Below are 19100 nucleotides of genomic sequence, written 5' to 3'. Positions count from 1 at the left end.
CAGGTGTGTGTGTGTGTGTGAGACTGAAACTGCTCATAATAACAATGTTTAATGTTTGATTCCTCCTGTATTTAACCAGATGAAACTCACTGAGGTTTACAGAGTTACACACAGTATGAACATTTACTAATTACACATTACACAAGGCAAGGCAGTTTTATCTGTATAGCCTGTTCTTACCAGCAGTTTGTCTCAAAGGGCTTTACATCCCATCATAACAACATCCTCTGTCCTTAGACCCTCACATCCACTGAGGAAAAACTCCATGGAAAACCCTTTTAACAGGGAAAACCAGGAGAAAGCTCAGGGTGAGCAACAGAGGAGGATCCAGAGCCGATAGATCTCCTCTCTCCCCCGGGTCAATAATCCAGGGATGCAAACGGGTCAGGACCAAAAAAGAGAGGAATTGTCTGGGGCGAGGGGTGCTCACCATTAACAAATAATTACATTACAATATCACGGAAAAAAATAAAAATATCAGTAGTTCAACCCCAACCGAGTATTGAGTGCATATAGATGGACATAGTTTTCAGAGGGCCAACATTTCTAGATTAAAAATGCTTTAAAAAAAAAAGTTCCTTTGCAATATTTCAATTTTGGAGATACTGAATTTTAGGTCTTCACTGAATGTTAGTCATAAATACAGAGACTGTTGATGAAAAACTGTCCCTGAAGGCAACGCGCATCAGTGGTTTTACATGAATTTCCCTCTAAAACAACTCTGTGTGGTAACGTTGTGTTATTATCTCATAGCGTGGTGAATGTGCAGCTCACAACTTGTCCACCAGAGCGTTGTGGAGTTGTTGGATTGTGTATTTGATGAGTTTGATGAGGGAAACCAAGAAATCCCATAATGAGCCTCCGTAGCGTAGCTCTGAGATGCTCTCGGCTCTGCTCCGCCGTTCTAAAAACAGCTTGCACCGACAATTAAAGGTAAGGAACCTACTGCTATGACTATAGGGATTATGGCAATGGGCCAATTAGACCAAACGTTGAACTGTCCCTTTAATGACTCTATATAGGGGTTATGGTGAGAGGAGGATCTGAATAAATGTTGTACTGTCCCTTTAAACCCGACTCTCACCTCTGACTCTGGTTGTTCAGAGTCGCAGCAGAGACATATGGTCGTCACCTCCTGGAGCTCTGAGCCAATCAGAGCGCTCCACCTGCTGGCACCGCAACACACACACACACACACACACACACACACACACACACTGAATTGGGTTGTGTAAATATTTCCAGAAGCTGCGTCAGCTCGCTCTAAATTTAGCTGCAGCCTCACAACAGTAAATCTATGTGTGTGTGTGTGTGTGTGTGTGTGTGTGTGTGTGTGTGTGTGTGTGTGAGTGTGTGTGTGTGTGTGTGTGAGTGTGTGTGTGTGTGTGTCTGTGTGTGTGTGTGTGTGTGTGTGTGTGTGTGTGTGTGTGTGCAGTGAGTCAGTGATATTAGTGAATAATTAAGAGACGGATCAGTTGATTAATGATCAGGACCCTAACCCTGCACTGGGAGCGGACGTGATGCCACGAGGGCTAAACCCCAAAAAATCGAAGCTTCGAAGCTTCGTTTGTTGCCATGGTAATCGATCATGAAGTCCGTGATCGATTGTTTTTTTTTTTCTTCCTTTTTTCCTTTTTGACACCAGTTCTCATCAGCAGTTGTTACATTAGAATGAGGAGGCGACCTGGCATCTGGAAACCTGCCTGATGTTGGAGATATGCAGTGTTTGTTTGACATTACTTTCTTTATTTCCCCCCCCATCAGACGTTACGATCGCGCCGCCGGCCGTCAAAGCTTCGATTAAAATCAATTTTATGTCCGCGAAGCCTCGATTATCAAGATATGATAATCGGGTCAGCCCTAGACGCGACACGGCTTCACTGTTTGTTGTTGTCAAGCTGCAGTAAATGAGTGACTTTATGCATCTCAACACATTTTCACATCCCTCCTGTTAAAATGGATTGACAGGACCTTTCTCACAGGTAATCTGCTGACTATGTAGGTTTACAAGTGCAGACTATATTAAATGGTATCAATTAACTGTTTAACTACACGATCATGGATCCACAATGTAAAAAAACAAACCCCATAATGTTGCACTGCTACTGGCTTTGCCTCTGGTACATGAGACATTTATTTTAATCACTTTTAAACCTAATATATTGGTTTTATACACAGTTCTCTGTAGTTTTCTACCTGTTGGAGGGCCGCGTAGCCACGTGATGAGGAAATTAAATAGACTTGCTTATCAAAGACATTCTTCACAGCCTCTATTCCTTCAGTCTGGTTTCCTCAGTGTTTATCAAGTGAATCATCTTCAGATTGGTTTATTTGTTTATGGTTCCCTAAAAAAACTCCTCCCATCATCTTTTCATTCTATATTTGCATACAACTATCAATTTCACACCTATTCCACACGTAAGTCTTGTCACCTTAGAACCCAATATTGTTGTACCCCCCAATCACAGTTCTGTTACTTTATCGCCGGCCTAGAATATGGAATTTATTATCTGCACATTTTTTTGATTTATCTTTACAACAATTTAGGACTCAGAGCACTAAAGTCTCTCCTGCTAACCAGCCAATACTTTCCACATGGTCTGCCTATCTAAACTGGGATTATTTTATATTTTTATCATATGTTTATCAAGCTGTTGTATTGCATTGTACAATGTTAAATCATGTTAAACCATGTTTGTATTTATTATGTATGAACGGTTTTTGTACCTCACAGATGTAGCTATGCTCATTAGCTTAGAGCTGTAGTCGGAGAACGCCGCCCCACAAGCCCCTGGAGGGGTTTTCGGCATTTCCCCTTCACATTGTTTTGGATTTTATATGTTATATCTTTTTTTAATTTGATATGTGAAAATAAACAAACAAACAAACAAACAAAGTTGTCGCGAAAAAGAAGAGAGACGCCGCACGCCGGCCGCTGGAGTGCACGTCGCTCACATGGAGGAGCTTCCATTGACTGAACGGGCGCGAGCTGTTGGGTGTCGCGCGACACGTTTCACGTCGCGACCGTTCCCAGTGTGATTCAGCCGTGAGTCTGAACTGATGTCACTCAAACTACAGTTTTCAACAAGCCTGAAAACTACCTGTCTGTCTGTCTGTCTGTCTAACCACCTGTCTGACCACCTGTCTGTCTGTCAACAGGTGGTGTGTGTGTGTGTGCTGCTGACTGGAGAAGTTGCTTCAACAGAGTTCACCTGTGAAACTTGGCTCCAGCTGTCCAACAACCTGACAGGTAACTGTCTGTCTGTCTGTCTGTCTGTCTGTCTGTCTGTCTGTCTGTCTGTCTGTCTGTCTGTCTGTCTGTCTGTCTGATTGTCTGTCTGTCTGTCTGTCTGTCTGTCTGTCTGTCTGTCTGTCTGTCTGTCTGTCTGTCTGTCTGTCTGTCTGTCTGATTGTCTGTCTGTCTGTCTGTCTGTCTGTCTGTCTGTCTGTCTGTAGTTGCGTTTCCATCCACCTTTTTTTATTCGCATTTTCAAAAATTGCGAATAAATACTTGAATGGAAACGCCAGAAATTAGAATAAAGGCAGTAAATGCGCATAAAAGTTTATACGCTTGGAGGGGGGGGATTTGTCAGCGTATCGATTAAAGGAAATGTGAGTTTTTGTTTTGGAAACAGATGATGTGAATTGAGGCAGAGTTTGTGGTGAAGCTGCTGGACTTCACCCAGCGACGCCCCGGTGTCCCAGCTCTCCTCTCTGCACCGCAACACAAACGCTCCGTAACCCATAATGTTTTGTTTATGACGGTTAAGACGACACAATCACACGCCGTAACATCGTTATGTAACTTACTGATTTTTCTCCGGCTTCGTTGTCAACAGATGCACATGGAGGAGAGGAGCGTCACCAGAACAGACTGTCACAGTTCTACTGTCTTTCTGTGTAAATATCTCATGTTACAACATGAAAACCTGACGCTTATATTCAAGTGCGGCCTATATGTACAGTATTTTCTTTTAAAATGTAGCTGGTGCGGCTGATACAGGTGCGTCTATAGTCTGGAAAGTAGTAAATTGTCCATGATGTTGAGTGTCAGCTGAGTGTCAACTGTTGGATACATTCACGCTCTCTTATGACGTAATCTCACGGCGCACTCCTCCTCTCCCAATAATCGCAAAACAATAACAAATGGAAACGGTCATAAATTTGCATTTGCTTTTTGCGCATTTTCACAAAATCCGCTTTTAAATTCGATAGGACTTGGATGGAAACCCAGCTTGTCTGTCTGTCTGTCCGTCCGTCCGTCCGTCCGTCCGTCCGTCCGTCTGTCTGTCTCTACATGCCTGTCTGTCTGTCTCTGGTTCTACAGTTTTCATTCAGATGAATAAAGTCAAGTAAACTGTGCTGAGTTGTGCTTCCTGTCTGTCTGTCTCTCTGTCTACCTGTCTGTCTACCTGTCTACCTGTCTGTCTCTCAGCGGAGGCGTTGGCGTTGTTCAACCAGACCTTCACAATCAGTAGCAGCTCAGGTTTGTACAGCTTCTCTGAATCACTCCTACCAACACTTTCTTTCTTTCTTTCTTTCTTTCTTTCTTTCTTTCTTTCTTTCTTTCTTTCTTTCTCCTACCAACACCAAGAGTCGTACTGACTGATAGTAAAACACTTCTAGACTGAAGCTGAAAGTTAGTTATCAGTAGTTATCAGTCTGACTCTGAAGCTCAGTTACCACTATGAGCTGTAACTGAGTTTTAGACGACGTCACTGAAGAGAATCCTTATCTAATAATAGCCTATAGGATGAATCCTCTTGTTGTTTACAACTACTTCCTGGTAGAAAACCAGCATGAGAACAATAGTGACGGACGAGAGTTTCACTATATTTATCTAATTTTTCATGTCACTATATCACCGTTTAGACTAATCTGATGTTTGTAAAGTTTATAAAACCAATGATTGGACAAACATTACTATTTGTGTGCACATTTTTGTAATTAGTCATGGTTATCATAGATTAGCCGGGCTAATGGTTAGCTACCTGTTTAACTTTAATAACTCAGTGACTCAATAAACGCTCCATGAAAAAATATTTTCTCCAGCGGATATCTGAGTTCCAACATGACTGAGCTAACTGGAGTAGTTTCATGTCGTGTCCCACAACGGGAGGGTTTTAACAGCTGACGTCCTGCTGTTAGGTCAGTACTGCGGTCTGTCTGTAGACGGCATCGGGACCTGTTGGCCTCGCAGCGCAGCAGGACAGATGATCTCCACGTCGTGTCCAGAGCAGTTCAACGGAGTCAACTACAACACCAGCAGTAAGTTCACTAGTTCACTAGTTCACTAGTTAACTGGTTCACTAGTTCACTAGCCAGTCAGCCAATCAGAAGCTTCGTAGCATCAACCAATGTCAGCTGAGCATTTGGGGTCTCAGTCCAACAAGAGGAAGCAGAAGATTCACTGAGGTTTTATCTGCTGCAACTGGACGATTCCACTGATCCCACTGTGTGTGTGTGTGTGTGTGTGTGTGTGTGTGTGTGTGTGTGTGTGTGTGTGTGTGTGTGTGTGTGTGTGTGTGTGTAGACCGTGTGTACAGACAGTGCCAGTCTAACGGCAGCTGGGCTCCCAGAGGAAACTACAGTCAGTGCAGCGAGATCTTCATCACGGTGAGACTCATCAATACAGTCACCTATCACCTGTCACCAATCACCTATCACCAATCACCCATCACCCATCACCCATCACCAATCACCAATCACCAATCACCCATCACCCATCACCCATCACCCATCACCCATCACCTATCATCTATCACCCATCACCCATCACCCATCACCCATCACCTATCATCTATCACCCATCACCCATCACCCATCATCTATCACTCCATCATCCATCACCCATCACCCATCACCCATCACCCATCACCCATCACCGGTCACCCATCACCCATCATCTATCACCTATCACCCATCACCCATCACCCATCACCCATCACCCATCACCCATCATCTATCACTCCATCATCCATCACCCATCACCCATCACCCATCACCCATCACCCATCACCGGTCACCCATCACCCATCATCTATCACCTATCACCCATCACCCATCATCTATCATCTATCATCTATCATCTATCATCTATCACCCATCACCCATCACCCATCACCCATCACCCATCATCTATCACCTATCACCCATCACCCATCACCCATCACCCATCATCTATCACCTATCACCCATCACCCATCACCCGTCACCCATCATCTATCACCCATCACCCATCATCTATCATCTATCACCTATCACCTATCACCTATCACCCATCACCGGTCACCCATCATCTATCACCGGTCACCCATCACCCATCATCTATCACCCATCACCCATCATCTATCACCCATCACCCATCACCCATCACCCATCACCCATCATCTATCACCTATCACCCATCACCCATCACCCATCACCCATCATCTATCACCTATCACCCATCACCCATCACCCGTCACCCATCATCTATCACCCATCACCCATCATCTATCATCTATCACCTATCACCTATCACCTATCACCTATCACCCATCACCGGTCACCCATCATCTATCACCGGTCACCCATCACCCATCATCTATCACCTATCACCCGTCACCCATCACCCATCACCCATCATCTATCACCCATCACCCATCATCTATCATCTATCACCTATCACCTATCACCTATCACCCATCACCCATCACCCATCACCCATCACCGGTCACCCATCACCCATCATCTATCACCTATCACCCATCACCCATCACCCATCACCCATCACCCATCACCCATCACCTATCACCTATCACCTATCACTCATCACCTATCACCCATCACCCATCACCCATCACCCATCACCCATCATCTATCATCTATCACCCATCACCCATCACCCATCACCGGTCACCCATCACCCATCACCCATCATCTATCACCTATCACCTATCACCCATCACCCATCACCGGTCACCCATCACCCATCATCTATCACCTATCACCTAACACCCATCACCCATCACCCATCACCCATCACCCATCATCTATCACCTATCACCTATCACCTATCACCTATCACCCATCACCGGTCACCCATCATCTATCACCGGTCACCCGTCACCCATCATCCATCACCCATCACCCATCACCCATCACCTATCACCTATCACTCATCACCTATCACCCATCACCCATCACCCATCACCCATCATCTATCATCTATCACCCATCACCCATCATCTATCATTTATCACCCATCACCCATCACCCATCACCTATCACCGGTCACCCATCACCCATCATCTATCACCTATCATCCATCACCCATCACCCATCACCCATCACCGGTCACCCATCACCCATCATCTATCACCTATCACCCATCACCCATCACCCATCACCCATCATCTATCACCCATCACCCATCACCCATCATCTATCATCTATCACCCATCACCCATCACCCATCACCGGTCACCCATCACCCATCATCTATCACCCATCACCCATCACCCATCACCCATCACCCATCACCCATCACCCATCACCCATCACCCATCACCCATCATCTATCACCTATCACCTATCACCTATCACCCATCACCCATCACCCATCACCCATCATCTATCACCGGTCACCCGTCACCCATCATCTATCACCCATCACCCATCATCTATCATCTATCACCTATCACCTATCACCTATCACCCATCACCGGTCACCCATCATCTATCACCGGTCACCCGTCACCCATCATCCATCACCCATCACCCATCACCCTTTTCACACCTTTTTACAGATCATTGCAGCTGCTTCCCTACTATTTAACTACTCAACCATCTAACCCTTTTCTTCAGTTTCTGCTTGTTGAACGCCCATACCTACCGCCGTTGGCCTAGGCCACTTTCTGTGACACACTGCTCGCTTATGAATCCTGTAATATCTGTAACAGACATTTACTCTCTTTTATGCTTGTAATAATCTTGTCTTCTATGCTTGAATATCCTTGTTATTAACTTTTATGCCTTGTTTCTGCTAAATGTTTGTATTGTTGTGTATATTTGCTATTGTCTTTTAACCTATCTTTTCTCCCTCACAGCCCCCCCTCCTCCCCCTCCCCCTCAAGAAGCTTATGCCTCTTGTCAGGCCATCATTGTAAATAAGAACATGTTCTTAATTGATTTCGCCTGGTTAAATAAAGGTTAAATAAAAAATAAATAAAAATCACCTATCACCTATCACCTATCACCCATCACCTATCACCCATCACCCATCACCCATCACCCATCACCCATCATCTATCATCTATCACCCATCACCCATCACCCATCACCCATCACCGGTCACCCATCACCCATCACCCATCATCTATCACCTATCACCTATCACCCATCACCCATCACCGGTCACCCATCACCCATCATCTATCACCTATCACCTAACACCCATCACCCATCACCCATCACCCATCACCCATCATCTATCACCTATCACCTATCACCTATCACCCATCACCCATCACCCATCACCCATCACCCATCACCCATCACCCATCACCCATCACCCATCATCTATCACCCATCACCCATCACCCATCACCCATCACCCATCATCTATCACCCATCACCCATCACCCATCACCGGTCACCCGTCACCCATCACCCATCATCTATCACCCATCACCCATCACCCAGCATCTATCACCTATCATCTATCACCCATCACCCATCACCCATCATCTATCACCTATCATCTATCACCCATCACCCATCACCCATCATCTATCATCTATCACCCATCACCCATCACCCATCACCCATCACCCATCACCCATCACCCATCACCCATCATCTATCACCTATCACCCATCACCCATCACCCATCTTTACATTATCAATATTAATAATCACAATGTTTATTAATGTGCATTGTCCCTTTTCAAATAAACTAAACTCAAACTGATCACTGCTCCAGGATCTGTAGATGATAAATAATGATATTGATCAATAATAATATTGATCCTGGCTGATCAGCTGATCGACACACAGACTTCACATAGAGAGGAAACATAGAGAACCATCTGGTTCCTTTCTCTTCCCCACAGAGAGAATCTGTCCCGCTCTCCTCTGATTGGCTGGCTGAGTTGGCTGTTGGCCAATCACAGAGCAGCAGGGCTTCATGTGTGTGTGTGTGTGTGTGTGTGTGTGTGTGTGTGTGTGTGTGTGTGTGTGTGTGTGTTTACAGTCGACAGAGACTGAGAATAAAAGCAAATCTTTACAAAAACACACAACAGACAAGAAAACTTCACTGATTGGTCGTTTTTACCTTTTATCACCTGTGTGTGTGTGTGTGTGTGTGTGTGTGTGTGTGTGTGTGTGTGTGTGTGTGTGTGTGTGTGTGTGTGTGTGTGTGTGTGTGTCTGTGTGTGTGTGTGTGTGTGTGTGTGTGTGTGTGTGTGTGTGTGTGTGTGTGTGTGTGTGTGTTAGAGGAAGAGTAAAGCTCACTATCAAGTGGCCGTGATCATCAACTACCTGGGCCACTGCATCTCTCTGGGAGCGCTGCTGCTCGCTTTCACTGTCTTCATGAGACTCAGGTAACACACCTCAACACACACCTGTACTACACACCTGTACTACACCTGTACACATCTGTACTACACCTGTACTACACTTGTACGTGTGGAAGCATGTGTGCACTTTTATTGCCCCCCCCCCCCCCCCCTCCCTTATTGCATTGTGTTTTGCCACTCACGTTATCTGCACCAAAGCTCAACTTGCGAATGCAACCTGTCAGTTCTCTCTTCAAGGCGGGTCTTCCTCCGGTGGCTGCGCGTTATTGGCTAATACGGGAAGACAGACACTCAGCTGCAGAAAATATTCACATTATTTGACAACAAAATTAAGCGTAGCGTTAGTTCTGGCAGGCCATGACGTCAAGCTCTTAATCAGCACAGCGTAACTGTCTTCACCTGTGCAGATCAGCTGATGGCTCAGCTGACTCCCCTATTGGGGAACTGCATTCAGGGCGCGCTGTTTAAACTGCTGTAGCCCGACGTCACCTCCCTTGCTGCTGCTGCTTCCTCTGCCGGCTTTTTTGCAAGACGGGCTCCCGCATGAGGGAAGGATCGCTGGTTGTGTTCGTGCTCGCCCTGCTGCTCCCGATGTCGTCGCCCCCGTCCACGATGCGGACCCGCGGCGGCTGGCGCGGTGTCGTGTCATGGGGCTTCAGCGAAGCTCTGGAACGGAGGACGCCATCTGTGACGACGGGGGAGGGGGGCTCCTTCTCTCCGTCGGGGCTCTCACCTGGCAGGTGGGGGCGGCGTCACACACAGCTGTTCCATTGACCGACGACGGCTGATTCCGGGACTGTGGAGTTTCTGTTTGCCAGCGATGCTGCCAAGCGGTCGGAGCGTCACACAAGGAACGGTTTGCTTTATTCTTAATTTGCGCTGGGTTTCAACCTCCATAGCGATAATACAGAATCATATTTGGCATTGAATTATTCACTGAGGCAGCTCCTTTTGCGGGTTTTGGGGGGCTCGTCTATTTCCTTTTAAATGGGCTACATTTATTTCCAACTTAAATAGCCTCCTGACATCTCTTGTTGCTAGAGGGTCAGGGATTTGCCGGCGTGGTCGTTTTGGGGGGTTTTCTTTGCTCCCTGTTTTCTTGTCCGTAACAACATCTATTGCACGTCTGTCCGTCCTGGGTGAGGGATCCCTCCTCTGTTGCTCACCCTGAGGTTTCTCCGATTTTTCCCTGTTAAAAGGGTTTTCCATGGAGTTTTTCCTCAGTCGATGTGAGGGTCTAACAGAGGATGTTGTTACGATGCCATGTAAAGCCTTTGAGACAAACTGTTTGTAAAAACGGGCTATACAAATAAAATTGCCTTGCCTTACTGCGCCTGTCAATAGAGCCATTCTAGATGCACAAAAAGCCATGAGCCTCTCATTGTAAATAATTGATTTAATATTATTATTGTTATTATTATTATTATTAATAATGGTTATTATTATTGTAAAAATTATTATTGTTAAGAGGTAGCGTGTGGCTTATTCCCTATTAAATTTTATAGGCAAAAATTAATTCCATTCTAGATAGCCTCCTGGCATCTCTTAGCAGAGGTTCCAGGATTTGCCGGTGTGGTTGTTTTGGGGGTTTTCTTTGCTGCTGCGCTCCCTGCTTATGCCGTTCATGATGGCTCGTGAAGGGCAGGAAGGTGCTCTTCCTGCCTCAGGCTTTCCACGCAAGCGCGTGGAAGAGCAGGGGGTCCCAGAACAGTACCATACCGCCAAATTAAACTGTGCAAGTAAATATTATTTTGACATAGTGGTCCTGACAGAAATTAAGCGTAGCGTTAGTTCTGGCAGGCCATGACGTCAAGCTCTTAATCAGCACAGCGTAACTGTCTTCACCTGTGCAGATCAGCTGATGGCTCAGCTGACTCCCCTATTGGGGAACTGCATTCAGGGCGCGCTATTTAAACTGCTCTAGCCCGACGTCACCTCCCTTGCTGCTGCTGCTTCCTCTGCCGGCTTTTTTGCAACCCACCTCCGCCCCAGCTCCTCCTGTCATTGTATCTTGTTGGTTGCTCTGCTCTGTCTGGGTTTTCTTTGCTGCTGCGCTCCCTGCTTATGCCGTTCATGATGGCTCGTGAAGGGCAGGAAGGTGCTCTTCCTGCCTCAGGCTTTCCACGCAAGCGCGTGGAAGAGCAGGGGGTCCCAGAACAGTACCATACCGCCAAATTAAACTGTGCAAGTAAATATTATTTTGACATAGTGGTCCTGACAGAACTATGGATCACTTTGGACTCCTTTAAGCTGGTAGTAGTAGTAGTAGTAGTAGTAGCAGTAGTTATTTTATCGGCTGTACATAATCATATCAAAATGACCCACAATTATATACAGTCGACTTTTTAGACTTTTTATTATTGTCATTATTATTATAGACCCATTGGATATGAAAGGAGGCTCCCACATGCTTGAGCTTTACACTGCTGACTATCAGAACAGAAATGTCCTGTGGTTTTGGAACCCCCCTTTAGTAAATGAAATCATGATTTAAAAACTGCATTTTATATTTACTTGGATCATCTTTGTCTAATATTAAAAGTTGTTGGATGATCTTAAACAACAAGTGTGACAAATATGCAAACAAGTAAGAAACCAGGAAGGGGGCAAGTATGTCACAGCATTGTATGTGGCCTAACGGGGCGTTCACACCAAAATACGTAAATACAATAACTTGAGACTCTTGTATCGCGCCGCTTGATGGTTGTGGGTGTTGTTGAGTATGATGGTCCTCCTGGATCCTTCTTGTGGGTCGTCATATGGCTGAAGATGCCAACACTGGAACCAGGCTTTAGGGCAATGAAGTGACATGTTGGTGCACAGCTTCTCTTTTCTTTTCCTCTGGTAGTAGGACTTTTCCTCTGGTAGTAGGACTTTTCCTCTGGTGGTAAGGACTTTTCCTCTGGTAGTGAGGACTTTTCCTCTGGTAGTAGGACTTTTCCTCTGGTAGTAAGGACTTTTCCTCTGGTAGTGAGGACTTTTCCTCTGGTAGTAGGACTTTTCCTCTGGTAGTAAGGACTTTTCCTCTGGTAGTAGGACTTTTCCTCTGGTGGTAAGACTTTTCCTCTGGTAGTAAGGACTTTTCCTCTGGTGGTAAGGACTTTTCCTCTGGTAGTGAGGACTTTTCCTCTAGTAGTAAGGACTTTTCCTCTGGTAGAGAGGACTTTTCCTCTGGTGGTAAGACTTTTCCTCTGGTGGTAAGGACTTTTCCTCTGGTGGTAAGGACTTTTCCTCTGGTGGTAAGGACTTTTCCTCTGGTGGTAAGGACTTTTCCTCTGGTGGTAAGGACTTTTCCTCTGGTGGTAAGACTGACATACTGTCGTGTAGCAGCCTCACAGCCCTGATGTACTGTGTGTGTGTGTGTGTGTGTGTGTGTGTGTGTGTGTGTGTGTGTGTGTGTGTGTGTGTGTGTGTGTGTGTGTGTGTATGTGTGTGTGTGTGTGTGTGTGTGTGTGTGTGTGTGTAGGAGTATTCGCTGTCTGAGGAACGTCATCCACTGGAACCTGATCTCCGCCTTCATCCTGAGGAACGCCACCTGGTTCATCGTGCAGCTGACCATGAACCCTGCTGTTACCGAGGGCAACCAGGTAACACACACACACACACACCTTGACGGTCTCCATGGAGACGAGCTGCTGCTGCTGATGATGATGACATCGCGTGCAGGTGTGGTGCCGGGCGGTGACGTCGGCCTACAACTACTTCCACGTGACCAACTTCTTCTGGATGTTTGGTGAAGGTTGTTACCTTCACACGGCCGTCGTGCTGACGTACGCCACCGGAAGGCTGCGCCGCTGGATGTTCATCTGGCTCGGCTGGGGTGAGACAGCTGTCTGTCTGTCTGTCTGTCTGTCTGTCTGTCTGTCTGTCTGTCTGTCTGTCTGTCTGTCTGTCTGTCTGTCTGTCTGTCTGTCTGTCTGTCTGACTGTCTGTCTGTCTGTCTGTCTGTCTGTCTGTCTGTCTGTCTGTCTGACTGTCTGTCTGTCTGTCTGTCTGTCTGTCTGTCTGTCTGTCTGCCTGCCTGTCTCACCTGTCTGTCTGTCTGTCTATCTGTCTGTCTGTCTGCTCACCTGTCTATCTGTCTGTCTGTCTGCTCACCTGTCTGTCTGTCTGTCTGTCTGTCTGTCTGCTCACCTGTCTGTCTGTCTGTCTCTCTGTCTGTCTGCCTGCCTGTCTCACCTGTCTGTCTGCTTGCAGGAATTCCTTTCCCCATCATCGTCACCTGGGCTTTTGGGAAACGTTACTATGACAATGAGAAGTGAGTCACATGACCTGGTCACAGGTGAAGTCATGACATCATCATGACATCATAGATATCTACACGCAGGGGTGGACTGGGACAAAAATTTGGCCCTGGACTTTTTGGTCCAGACCGGCCCACTATCTGCACGCGGATATTTTGCCAACTAGCACTGTTGATGTACATACAAACACACAAGCTCTTAATAACACCACTACTAAACGATATACAATATACAACAAAGTAGAGGAATAGTGTGGAATAAGTTAAGTTTGGACAAGATTACATGCACATAATGAGTCTGCATGCAATCAGAACTTTGGCTGGTTGGCTAAAGTATGGAAAACAATAGTATAATGATCTGAAAAATGGACAAACACTAATTTTATCTTAGAAAGACAGTACAGCTCAACATAATGTATAGACAATGAAGCATGACAAGAAATACTTGTAATTTGTGTACTGCATCATGAGTATTATGTATGCAGAATGATGTTTTACTGTAACAGTAGTCAATCTGTGTTTTATTAATTTTAACTGTATAATGTTAAACTGTTGAAAGGACAATAAACCATAAACACTGACTGAAAAAAATATGGAGCATACATATTTGTTAAGTTGTTAGCTCAATGTCCTTCATGACCAAATTTGAGTGAGGGCACTTTAATAAAAGCAACTAATCAATTAATGAGGATACTATATGAATATAGTTATTGTTTTCCAATACTTTAGATAACTAGATTTAGCACACCACACCATCAGAGTTATTAGCTATAGCTATTTATTATGTCAAGTAACGTTCATAGCAACCGTTCTGGACCATTTACAGTATTTTAATGAATGTTTATCCACACCATTCTGGAAAGCACATACCTGCTTAACAATCACTACCTCCTTCACATGGTGGAGAGTCTTCCTCAACACTTATTTTTTCAGCCTCCTCCTGCACCATAAGGGCACTGGTAATGGGAGCGTCACTCTCTTCAGACTCACGTGAAGGACCTGCTGCTGAAGCTGCAGCATCGGTGCTTCTAGCCCTGGCCAGGCCAGGCGGCCCCTGCAGCAAACATCTGCGTAATTGTTGTACTTACAGCAGTCTGTGCTGCTAGAGCTTTTCTTTTTCTGTTACTTTCCTCCATTTTTCCGCGCTGCCTTTACGTTTTTTTTTACTTTTCTTTTCCGTTTTCGTGCGCTAGTGTGTTGTTTTTTTTCTCTCTCTCGCTCTCTCTCTCTCTCATCATGACTCCTCATCATTAAAAGTGATTGGACGAGGGGGGGTCTAGAACATACGTGGGTGGGACTCCTGGGCCTCTGTAGCCTCTCATAGGGCCATTGGGCCAGGTAGACAAGCCACTAGGCCAATCGTCACCTCTCTGCTGAGTCTGCAGCTGAGCACTGTGGGCTGAGCTGATGCATGTCTCCCTGGGCCAGGAGAGTTACAATAGGCAAGGCGCGAGGCATGGCGATAAAAAAAAGATAAATAAATAAATAAAAAACGGCCGCCTATCGGCCCATTAGTGACCGGCCCACCGGGAAAACTCCCGGTACTCCCTATGGCCAATCCGCCCCTGTCTACACGTAGCTGCCTCTGACGCTGCTGCCGCCGCCGCCGCCGCCATCTTGGGGGGGAGGAGTCTAACTAGAGGCAGAGGTCTGTCACTGAAGCTACAACTCAGCTACATAACTCACCTTAGCAGTTATAGGGTTAATGTCAGGGCCATGAAACTGATTTAAAGCAACATTGCAGAGTTTTTTGGCCTTAAAATAATGTTTCCAGACTCATTGCAATGGTAGAGAAATGGTTAATAGGATGAATGGTGCTGCAGCCTGAGCCGGGTCGCCTCGGCTGAAACTGCACTATGGAACTCCCCCCTCCTCCCCCCTCCCCTCTGCGTCGAGGGAGAGACGTGGTGGGTAAAAGCGAAACTTACGGTTCCCCTCCGGTCGTCGCCGCCGCCGCCGCCCCCCGCCCCCCCTCCCCCCCTCCCCCGACCACCCGCCACACAGTCTCCTTGCAAACATGTGGGAATACTGTCGTTTATTAAAGGGAATAAACGCTGGATGAGCTGGCTGATAAGTTTGGTTTTTGTTAAGTTTTGTTTTTCCCCCCAGACGATAGCGCTTCTCAACCAGATGGTGGAAGCACTGAGCTGAAACTCCGCAATGTTGCTTTAATATGGCCTAGCACAGTTATATAGGTAGCCTCATCACCATGGCAACCACAAACTCACAACTACCACAGCCTATAGCCTACACATACAGGCAATAAAATAACAAACTATTAATATATGAACTAGCGGTATATGCACTAAATGTACCACATCTCCACCCTATGATACGTTACCTTAGTTTCATTTATGTCAGATAACTCACCTACATCAACAGTTCTAGAATATAAAACAACTTATTACTGGAGGAAAGTTCTTCCATGTCTCTTGGTTTTGGTGTTTCTTTCATGGGAACATCCATTTCACCAGATTCACAGCTGTCAGACGGTCTGAAGGTCTGACTGTTGACTGCTGGTCTCAAGATGGCCGCCGTGATGCCGGTCCTGACCAGCCCCGATGCAGCTTCTACCTGTAGATCTCTATGCATGACATCATGCTCTTGTGTTGTGTGTTTCTATGTCATTGTTTTTCTAGCGGGTGAATCTGATTGGTCGTTGTGTTTGACTGACAGGTGCTGGTTCGGAAAGAGGGCGGGAGTTTACACGGACTACATCTACCAGGGTCCGATGATCCTGGTCCTGTTGGTGAGACCCAGTCCACATCCGGTCCCAGACTAGAACCAGAACCAGCCTATACACAGAATCTGATGAGTCTCCCTGTCTCCTTGTCTCCTTGTCTCCTTGTCTCCTTGTCTCCTTGTCTCCTCAGATCAACTTCATCTTCCTCTTCAACATCGTTCGCATCCTGATGACAAAACTGAGGGCGTCCACCACTTCAGAGACGATCCAGTACAGGTGAGTCCACTACGTAAGGGAAAGAAGAAAGAAAGAAAGAAAGAAAGAAAGAAAGAAAGAAAGAAAGAAAGAAAGAAAGAAAGAAAGAAAGAAAGAATTCCTAGGAATACAATAGGGTCCTGGCAGCTAAACCTCTCTGTCTCTGTCTGTGTGTGCAGGAAGGCGGTGAAGGCCACTCTGGTGCTGCTTCCTCTCCTAGGAATCACCTACATGTTGTTCTTTGTGAATCCTGGAGGAGAAGACGAAGTGTCTCAGATCGTCTTCATTTACTTCAACTCCGTCCTCGAGTCGTTCCAGGTGGATCTAACACCAAACACATGTTGACCTTTGACCTTCAGACTGACATGGCGGAGCTACGAGTGATGCTAGCAGCTAACTCTGTGTCTCCGTGTCCACAGGGATTCTTCGTCTCAGTTTTCTACTGCTTCCTCAACAGCGAGGTGAGTCGCTCTGACACATTAAAGTCCCAGTCTGTAACTTATTTGTCTTTTTCTGATCAAAAATCAAACCTGTCTTTCATAAATCCGTATTTGACTGAAGGTGAATCACAGCTGCATCCAGATGAAAGCTTTCTGGTTCCTTAGAATGAGTTGTTACAAGTCGTTACAAATACAGAAGTGGGCGACGCACCGAACCGAGGCGGCCATGTTGCATCGTGACCGTAGGTAACCACGGAAACGGCCTGTTAAAACCGTCACCACTGTGTAGTGTGAGGAAGGACGGAGGCACCGGTGTTGCATTCAGGTGCAGTCAGGCAGACGGCCGTCGACTCGGCAAACCAACCGGATGTCATTTTACTAAAACAATACCACATCACCATGACAACATGTTGTCAGACCACATCACCATGACAACATAGAGAGGAGGATGGAGGAGAGGAGAGGAGAGGAACCAGAGAAAGACGGTAAAACAATACCACATCACCATGACAACATGTTGTCAGACCACTTGTTTATCCTGTTACATGCAGCGTCTGTTGTCTGTCTGACGTCTGCCCCATTTCACCTGAATGCAACATCAAGAATACATTCAGATATGCAACCGCACCGCTAGATGAGGGGAATTCCTACAGACTATACCTTTTTTTTTTTTTTTTTTAATATATTTTTTGGCTTTTTGCCTTTATTTGATAGACAGTCAGAGATAGACAGGAAAGGGGGAGGCAGAGAGAGGGGAATGACATGCAGGAAAGGGCTGCCCGACACGGGACTCGAACCGGGGACGCCTGCGTTGAGGACTGTAGCCTCCACATGGGGCGGCCGCTTTAACCACTGCGCCACGCACCGCCCCTACGTACTGTACCTTTAATATTGACCTGTTGGGGCGTCGCGTGGCGTAGTGGTTAGAGCGGGCGCCCCATGTAAAGAGGCACAGTCCTCGCTGCGGTCGGCCCCGGTTCGATTCCCGCGTCGGGCGCCATTTGCTGCATGTCATCCCCCTCTCTCTGCCTCCCCGTTTCCTGTCTGTGTCAACTGTACTATCCATAAAGGTGTAAATGCCCAAAAAATATATAAAAAAATATATATATATTGACCTGTTGACCGGATGTTCACCTGTCTTCCAGGTGCGCTCCGCCGTCAGGAAGCGGTGGACCCGTTGGCAGGACCGTCTCTCCATCCGCAGCCGCGTCACGTCCCCCAGCAGAGTGTCCTTCCACAGCATCAAACAGTCCTCCAACCTCTGAGCTCAGCCAATCACAGCCAATCACAGCCAATCACAGCCAATCACAGCCCGGGCTCAGCCAATCACAGCCAATCACAGCCAATCACAGCCCGGGCTCAGCCAATCACAGCCAATCACAGCCAATCACAGCCTGAGCTCAGCTAGAGCAGTGTAAAAGAGAGTAAGGACACCTCCATTGACTCCCGTGGTAAGGGTTTAAGGGTTTAAGGTTTAAGGGTTTAAGTGTAGCGGGGTTTAATCTGCGTTGTGTCTGGCTCAAGGTAGGACAGGACGACCACATGGATTCAGGCACATTTATTTCTCCTGCATGAAAACAGCAAAGCACAGTGGTTTTCTGAAATGGTTTCTTCACAAGGATTACTGCGCCTTCCCCCATTGAATCCAGAGAACAAGGGGCGAGAACACATAAATAACATGCATTCAATTAGAAAAATAAAATAAAAAAATATAAAAATCTGAATAAAACAATATCCATCACATTCCCATCAATATTTTACATTAAGAAAATAACAACACAACTCGCATTGGGGGACAAAACAAAACACAGTGCACCCTCACATACCTGCATGAAAACAGCAAAGCACAGTGGTTTTCTGAAATGGTTTCTTCACAAGGATTACTGCGCCTGTTTGACCACCAGATATACTAGTTTCAG

At 46.2% G+C, this 19100-nt stretch overlaps 1 protein-coding gene across 1 annotated transcript; it reads left to right on the top strand.

Moving 5' to 3' along the window:
* Positions 1-3182: 3182 nt before the first annotated feature.
* LOC146982224 (corticotropin-releasing hormone receptor 1-like) lies at positions 3183-18459 on the top strand. Its single transcript, XM_085785349.1, has 13 exons — positions 3183-3250; positions 4436-4486; positions 5149-5268; positions 5534-5616; positions 9478-9584; positions 13027-13147; positions 13227-13380; positions 13758-13818; positions 16480-16552; positions 16677-16762; positions 16921-17059; positions 17161-17202; positions 18327-18459. Exons 3-13 carry the CDS (start codon positions 5214-5216, stop codon positions 18444-18446), a joined length of 1041 nt encoding a protein of 346 aa, XP_085641475.1. The 5' UTR covers positions 3183-3250; positions 4436-4486; positions 5149-5213; the 3' UTR covers positions 18447-18459.
* The last annotated feature ends 641 nt before the right edge of the window (positions 18460-19100 follow it).

The sequence above is a fragment of the Trachurus japonicus genome, chromosome 8, assembly GCF_045865225.1.
Source record: "Trachurus japonicus isolate A0001 chromosome 8, Traja_1.0".
Taxonomy (NCBI): domain Eukaryota; kingdom Metazoa; phylum Chordata; class Actinopteri; order Carangiformes; family Carangidae; genus Trachurus; species Trachurus japonicus.
Note: the sequence above shows the minus strand (reverse complement) of the source record. Positions and strands in the feature narration are given on the sequence as shown.

What these genes read in the sequence shown, in the direction of transcription:
- LOC146982224 (XM_085785349.1), top strand. Translation starts at nt 5,214, where the DNA reads ATGATCTCCACGTCGTGTCCAGAGCAGTTCAACGGAGTCAACTACAAC. An exon ending in CGTTACTATGACAATGAGAA is followed by an intron (nt 13,819 to 16,479) that starts GTGAGTCACATG and finishes TTTGACTGACAG; the next exon opens with GTGCTGGTTCGGAAAGAGGG. An exon ending in CGATGATCCTGGTCCTGTTG is followed by an intron (nt 16,553 to 16,676) that starts GTGAGACCCAGT and finishes TTGTCTCCTCAG; the next exon opens with ATCAACTTCATCTTCCTCTT.